This window comes from Geospiza fortis, unplaced genomic scaffold (genome assembly GCF_000277835.1).
Source record: "Geospiza fortis unplaced genomic scaffold, GeoFor_1.0 scaffold219, whole genome shotgun sequence".
NCBI classification, from domain to species: domain Eukaryota; kingdom Metazoa; phylum Chordata; class Aves; order Passeriformes; family Thraupidae; genus Geospiza; species Geospiza fortis.
The window spans coordinates 1,717,646-1,725,765 of record NW_005054376.1 but is presented as its reverse complement, the minus strand read 5'-3'; the positions used below and the strand labels follow the sequence as shown (position 1 = coordinate 1,725,765).

The 8,120-nt window shown below is 41.2% G+C and overlaps 1 protein-coding gene across 2 annotated transcripts in view; it reads right to left on the bottom strand.

Annotated features, from left to right (window-relative positions):
* DSP (desmoplakin) overlaps nt 1–4,917 on the bottom strand; it is a 29,805-nt gene extending 24,888 nt beyond the window's left edge. For both annotated transcript variants that reach the window (XM_031060215.1, XM_031060216.1), the window contains exons 1-3: nt 4,824–4,917; nt 3,024–3,172; nt 2,506–2,680 (exon numbers count right to left, since the gene is read on the bottom strand). In XM_031060215.1, the coding sequence (XP_030916075.1) occupies nt 2,506–2,680; nt 3,024–3,172; nt 4,824–4,907 (408 nt within the window). In that variant the 5' untranslated portion in view covers nt 4,908–4,917. The remainder of the gene's footprint in view (nt 1–2,505; nt 2,681–3,023; nt 3,173–4,823) is intronic.
* Nucleotides 4,918–8,120: the final 3,203 nt, after the last annotated feature.

Sequence of the window (8,120 nt, the reverse complement as noted above, 5' to 3'; positions counted from 1 at the left end):
AGAGTAAAAATGAAAGAGAAGTTCAGGATAGGGTTTTACAGTTTCTTTAAATTGCCATCAATTAAACCGTGTGTCAGGCTCCCAAAGTAGAAGAAACAAAATAGGAAGAATATTTCAGTTGTTTAAAGTTACACTAGATGAAGCACACTCAGTAGTGTATTTTCATCTGTTGTCTTTGGACCAAACTGTTATTTTATGTTCTACAGTAAAATTACATTCTTATCACTCTGAAAACAAACCATGACTTTATCAAACAATGCTATTCATGCAATTAATGTGAAAATGCCCAATTAAGTTCTATAGCCCAGTACACTAGATTTCCATTTTAATTTTGCTCATGTAAACTTCAACAACCTCAGTTAAATGCAGTGACTCTAAAAAACCTCTACAGAATATAAACTGAAATTATTAGAAAATGTGTTGTTTGTCTCACATTTTAGCAACATTTATTGGAGGATGACAAGAGAAAATGTCTAGAAACAGCCTTGAAAAACAGTAATACACCTGCTAATTACTAACCCAAAAACCGACTGCATTCCTTGTTTCATTTTTTCCCAAATATTAAAAGCCACCTAACTTTAAATTCAGTTCCTCAAACTCCAAATCCTCTTCTATGCTGCAAAGACACACTGCAGCTCTATCTGAATGCCTGTCTATGCACAAGCCCAGTAAAGAAAGAGGTATCCTAATCTTGGGTTGGAACTGAATTTGGTAATTACCAGCCTGGAGTCAAATCTCTATGAGTCAACAGATAACAATAAAGCCAGAACACAAGCGTAGGGGTTCAAAGGCAGTGCTGAAAATGATCCAAGAAACAAAACCATTTTTCATTCAGACATTTGAAAGTTAGAGGACTTTGACCCTTCTTGTTAAACAGTCCAAAGAGACTGTAGCAACAGTGGCAGTCGTGGCTGGCTGCCATATGCGAACAAAGGCTGTCTGGATTTCCCTGCAGTTTCCCCAGCTCTGCACTGGAAATTTGACTAACCCTCCCTACCATCTGATTCTCCTACCAGCAAACCATGCAGACAAAACCAGAAAAAAACCAAAAAACATCAGCTGCTCAGAACTTTTTCCCACATCTCACCATAGTACTAGGGGAAACATTATCCTAGTCTCAATGTGAGTATGTAATGGGACACAGCAAGGCACGACGGAAAGAAGCAGCATCATGGCAAGTTCAAAATAAATTTTCCCAGTGAGGTAAGTGCTTACTGCCCCCACCTCAGCTTTCTGTAGGGATGAAGGGGAAGAGAGAGAGAGCCTTTTACTTTCACAGGAGGTTTAGTGTGGGAACATAGCTATAAAGCAGTTGCTTATGCTCCCTGTGTTTAGCGAGGACTGTCTAAGCAGGGCATCACGTGGTGTCTTTGGGAGGTGCAGCCTGTTCCCCATCTTTCATCGCTGGAAGCATGCCCAGAGTCTGTCCAACATCACTCCTCAAGCCATGGCAGGTCTGACAATCAGCCTCCTCTCCCACAGCATGTGAAGAGCAATGATGTTGGCTGTGGCTGTCCAGGCACAATGCTTATACACATTACTGCTCAAGGAGTGCATCTCCACTTCCCCTTCCTCCTCTAAAACATGCCACACAGAAAGACTGGACTGTAACTAGCACTCACTTAAAAATACTCTGCAACTCTACAGAGCCCTACCCTCCCCATTTGGTTTGCATAGGAGCCACCTGGCAAATGCCATACACAGATAATAATGACAGAATTGCAAAGCAACAACTTAATAAAGAGAGATAAAAATAATAAAATTTCAATTTACAAGGAGTCTGCACGTGTGACTTCAGCCACCTTGTTCCATCCTCCCTACCTGTCTCTCGGAAAGGGCTGTCCAACCACAAACTCACAACTTTCACTTCAACACACAACTTTCACCTCAGCAGCACAAAAAACAGTGTGTGTTTTCCATTCCAGGTTACATCACTAACAGCTGTGAATTGGCAAATTTGTTCTCAGAATGCAACAAACAGTAGCTTCAGCACTTCTGTGTGCATTTTAGCACTGACTTCCGAGAGCCTAGTCCTGTGGCAATCAGCTCTACCTGTCTGTGATAAAGACAGACTAGAAGGGGAGAGCAACTGTAAAACACTGTTAAATCTGTGAAGATGGTCCTGTCTGTGTAAAAGGTTAAAATAAATATGAATCAAAGGAAATCCGTGCAAGGAAGGAAGGAGGGAAATATCAAGCATAATAATCTCTAACACAAATATGCCAATGTTTTTGTTATGTTAACACCTGTGTTTCACTTAGCTTTCAAATCTAACTTCTACACCTTTTCCTCTGCAAAAGAAGCCCCCAATCCATGTTTGGATTTCAGTGAGAATTCACTATATGTATAATACTGGAAGGGTAAAAAAAGGAACTTGGAATAACATGTGAGCATTCACAGGTACTTTTACTTTTCTACTGGCACACAAAACATCACTACATATGAGGTGACATTCATAAACAACACCAAATTTCAGCACTGTCCCAGGGTTTTGCACAGATTTACCTTCTGCTGCCTCATCCAGCTTAAGCATTCACTTGTGACACGTTTGGTGTACTCATCCCAGCCCGAGCCACTCTGAGAGGAGAAGCAGCCACCACCTTTGGAGCTGGCCCTCCTGGCACGGGGAACGCTGATGGCTTTGTACAGGGCACGCATCTGCTCCTGGAGCTGTAGCAGCCTGAAAGGGAAGGAAACAGTGTCTGTAAGCAAAACATCCAGAAAACACACAAACAATGCAATTTATCTCTGCTACTGGACCACCAACTATTCAAAACAAAGTGTTGAAAGCAAAGACTGTGGAAAAAATACACGCATTAACATTTCATGGAGACAACTAAGGGGTCAATTTCTACCAGAAATATGTTACTGCAAGACCCTTCTCCATGTTAGTGTGACCAAATAGATTTAGTTCCATCTTACTGATTTCTATTATATCCTGCAACACCAGGGAAGGTGAGCACTTGAGGTACCACAAACTTTTATCAGTCACTTTCCCAACCCCAACCCTTCCCTGACAATACCTTTTCTGATACATGTCACAGGGCTGGCCCATCTGCCTCATCTCTCTGATCAGTCCATCCAGGATGTCCATTTGGTCATTTGCCTGTGCAAAACAGTCTTCCAGATCCCTGTTCCCTCTAAGTGGGACGCCATCCCCATATTTCAATTCCTAATGAAAAAACCAGATGGGAGATTAATTTAAATATTCATCATCTAAGCTTCCTTTGGTTGTCTTAAAAAAGGTGTTGTGAGGACTGGGGGTTTTTTTAGGAAGCATGATAAGTTTCAACTGCCAGGTCTCTGACTGCCAGCTTTAACTGATGATGATCCACAGCCACTAGAAAGCACTTATTAAAATAAAATATGGAAGAAAGTTATTAAAATGTAGCTATCAAACAAAAATTTCCATAAAGAGCAGCACATCTTGATGTTTATTTCAGTGGAGCCAAGGCTTCATATGGTGTGCTAACTTCTTAAGACACTGTGTTTTTGTGTTCAAAAGATGAGAAGGAAACACCGTCCTAGCAGGAGATGGTAGATATTGCTCCTGATTTTCCACAAGTTCCCTGAGGTTCATAAGACTTCCCTCTCCTGCAAAAACATGAGCAGGACAGTCTGCCTGCATCCAGCTCCATGCCCCATCACATTTGCATCCCACCTTATCACCCAAAGTCTAGGCAAATTCTCCATGCACCCTCTCAGTGCAGTTGGACCAGCATGGCCATGGTGTTTCAACCAGGAAGACACAGCTCTTTGACCTCACTGCACACTGACAGCCATGCTGAGCAAAACACAACGCAGCTGTGATCTGATTTTCCAAATAAAATATTATAGACCTCATTGCTCTGTCCTTTAGAAAGAAAAGAAAGAAACAAAGCAGGCAATGCATGTGGTGGCACCAAGCTGGAACTAAACATCTCTTTCTTTCAAGTTCACTGGAATAATATTAATCCTGAACAAAAGGCAGTATTTACTCTGGCATTGATTTTTGTATAAACATGCTCACACGTCTTGTATCTCTGAAAAGGAAACGAACTCCTGACCACAGAGTTCATTTCTGAAAGAATTTTCTGTCCACAGAGGGTCCAAAAGTGCGCATTAAATCACATCTACTGCCAGGACTGTTGAAGTGTTTCACATCTCAGTGGCCTCAGCAGCAGGATGCACTCACCATCCGGCACCTCCTCTGCTTCAGCAGGGACAGAGGTTTGCCAGAAGTGAATTTAGCGAGTAACCCGCCCCCAGGCACTCGGGGTTTGTACCAGAGTAGCATACTACAAAGATTATGTGTATGTATTTGAGCTGAAACAGCCAGGAAGACTTTAGCCTAGTCTCATTTACTTCTTTAGGAATCATCTGGAAAAATAAAATAAAGGTAATGAAGGTATTTCCTAAGGTGGCTCAGGTTTATTATGGCCCTGAAAATGAGGACAGTATTCTACAGAACACATTAAGAGAGTGTAACTAGTCATTAGTAACTGGTGTGAACACTGACAGTGGTCCTGATCTAAAACCAAAAAATAAGATGCAGTAGAATCTGTTTGAGGGTGGGTTTGTTGTTTTGTTTTTGTTTTTTTTTTTAATCAAGAAGACCCCTTTCATTATCCAGATGCATTTCAATCGGTCTTACTGAACAGTGTACAGAGGGAAGAAGGGGACCTAAGAAGGAGGTATGTCATTCCACTCCCAGTTGCCTCACACAAACAGCTGACAGGGGAGAAAGGAGATGAAGAAGCAGAGCCTGTGAGTCCAGATAACAACACAGAATATGTATGTAATATTCATAATCACTTTGGATAAGGAGAACAAGAAGCACTCACAGGCTGTACTATGAGCTCAGCTCGCGTCAGGCAATCCGAACAGTTTTGCAAAAGCTCCTGGATGGTGTTCTGGCGTCTGGACATAGTACAGGTCCCATTCTGGCTGTTGTGGGGGAGAAGAAGAAGATGATGAAGTAAGTACAGAGCAATTGCATGTTTTGAAGAAATACAAGAAACACAAATTCAGAACAGTTAAGAGAAGTTACATGGAATAATCCACCTCATACAAGTTCACAGAGACACACACACTTCAACTGCACTGGGAAATTTTAATGACAATTCCATGATGGCAGAGCCACTTTATAGTCCTGCAACAGCAGGCATGGACTGACTTTCCTACAGGACAGAGTAGAACATGGAAACTGGCATGCCATAAAGGAGAAAGTTTTTCTTCCAGCACAGGTATTTGCTGCCTTGATAGACAAAACTTTGGCAGCTTTACAGCAAGAATGTGTTATTCACAATCTTTGTTAAAGTCAATACATTAGAGCATAGCCTTTGTGCGATGTAATTGTTCATGTTATCACACTAGCCATCAAATGTCAGGGCACACAAGGAAAGCAGGGTCCTCAGCTAGGCAAGCACGGGAGCACACAAGTCCATACAAGTGTAAGAAGGGCCCTTTTATCAGCAGAAATGCACAAAGATGTTGCAGTGTCTCGGGAATGAATTGCAAGATACACAAGCTACTACAAAAATAGATGTAGAGCCTGGAGTCAGAGGACATGCTTTCTTACAAATACATAAAGTGTGCGTTTGGAGTCTCCAAGTAAAACTCCAGAACTAAAAACACTAGTGGGGGGAAAAACAAGTCACGTAACGGGGTCTTTTTTGTTGTCTTGCACATAATCTACTGCATCCATACTGCCAGAATGTGAATTTGCCAGCATTTAGGATTCAGCCGTCAAAGTGAACCACTGTAGTTGAATGGGGGTGAGGTGCTTCAGGTGAGGAACCATTCCTTGGTGATAGGATCAGGCCTCCCAAGCAAGCCCAGGCGGCTCCTAAACCCAAATAATTGCCAGTGAAACTAAAACAAACCTAACTAACAGACAGTAAGAGCTAAGGTGTTTCCAAGCCTTGCCTGGTTTTCTAACTCCTGTGCTCACAGTAGGTAACCCTTTCCATTACAAATCACTGAAGAGCCATTCCTTACAACACTAATGCCAACAAGAGCACCAGTGTGAACCTGCCCAACTCAGAGCCAGCAAGCAATCTGGATTCAATGGAAATCTTTCCACTGACTTGAACAGACTCTGACAATCCTTCACAAAAGGAATTGCGACAATGAAAAAGCAGAACTGTAGTTGGCAAAATCACTGGAGTGGTGAGAAGCATTTAATATTTTTAAGAGCTCTTCTGCAGTGCGTGCTTTTGATGCACCAGCAGCCTGCCATTCTCCTGTCAGCTCATCTGGAAGAAACAGAAAAGGTTTGAGCAACTTTTCAGCAACTTCACCCATACCAGGGAATAGACCCTCAGAGGTGCAGAGACAAAACTACAGTGTCACTGGGTGACATGAAACAAGCTGTACACACGCAGCCCCCAGGTGGTACTGTGACCCCTTGGCTGCACAAACGCTGCACCCCACTGTGCTATGCACCCCTGTGTGTCTTGGAAACTGCTTAAAGAAAACAATTATGGAAAATAACATACGGGTCTGATTTTATGCCAGGCTTTGTGTCAGCTTCCTTTTCTAAATCATTCCTTCTCCTTAGGCATCACTGCTGTGTTTAGATATAGAAATATCTGACTGCATCTGAAATTTACATTTAATTACACCCACAATTATTCTCATGAATGAAACATAATAAAAAAGAGAGAGGAACATTCCAAGCAATTTTCTCTTTTTAGAACACTGGAAGAGTTTTTTTATTGAATCACTTTTTGCATCATGTTCTGGCAGCTACAAACGCTGGATATCCATTAAAGCCAAATTAAGTATAGATGAAGTATAGAAGGTGACCAAATTTATACTGTAACCAGTCAGTCTATGTCCACTGGCTTCAGGATAACTTCACTGAACTCAAAGACATTACTCCACTATGACAAAAGGTCTAAACAATAGCTATTATAGTTAACATGGTAAGAAATTGTGAAGAAAAGCTATTTTCAAATCAATCACACTATTAAATTAAAATACAAAGAAGTAGAAATACAAGCATTTTGTGTTCATTCTAATGATGTTTGAATGCCGCATCTGTAATTATTGCCCAAATAATTAAAAAAAATGGAAAACCTGAAGATGGCTAAATATAGATGCACAAAACTGTTTCAAAGGCAGGACCGGAGGCCTTGAAATGAGAGGTTTAAGTACACCCTATCTAGGTCTTCAAATAGAGTAACAACAAGTTACTTGTTTACAGTTCACGGGGACCTTCACAAGAAGAAAGCAGCACATATTTAAGGCTCTCCAATCCAGCAGATAAAGATATAACCAAAATATAGCAGAAGCTGGGGCTATACAAATTGACAACAGAAAAGAGCACACTAATTTATTAATGCTTTCTTTGTTGTTAAAAACCTAACCACTTTTGCCAGTGAAAAAACAGAGATAAATCCCATGATAATGATAAAAAAGTCATGGCCTGTTAGAGGCACTTGCTTTCAAATCTGTCAGAAGACCAGCCAGAGCTCCATGGGGTTATTGGAGCACAATCAGAAGCATAGGAGCTGATGTTTGATGGCATAGCTCCACTAAGCCAATAGAAATCAAGAATTTCAAATCTGAAGGGGATCAAGCTGTACAAACATGCCCAAGGGCACAGATCAATCTCCAAACTTTAAAAATAAAAATACTTGGTAAGACAACACCTCAACAGACATATACTGCTGTTAATACATCAGATGGCACTAGCACAGGGACACATCTTCAATACGTTTCACCCATGTGACTGGAAGGTTCTCCATTAGCAGTTTCAAAGTCCCTCAGTGTAATCCACCTCTTAATGAAGCCAACAGGCCTTTAATGGAGATGAACAGATCAAAGCAGAAACTCCAGTTCAGAGTAATAAGACAACCAACCTTGAGGCAGTAGGAAACAGACAGCCAAAGTAAAACCATACCAAATACAGAAAATACTGGACCAAAGAAACTGAGGCAAGCCCAGAACACGCTGGACAGGCAAGAACAAAGCTGGATTTTTAAAGTAATAACATGTAACCTACATGTTACATAAAAATATGTCCCTTAGAAAAATGTAGGACACCAACAATCCTCAGAAAACACAGATTAAGTGGGTTACATAGTATTTTGTCAATGTCGCTCTTGTTTTGTCTGAGTTTGTTTACATGAAAC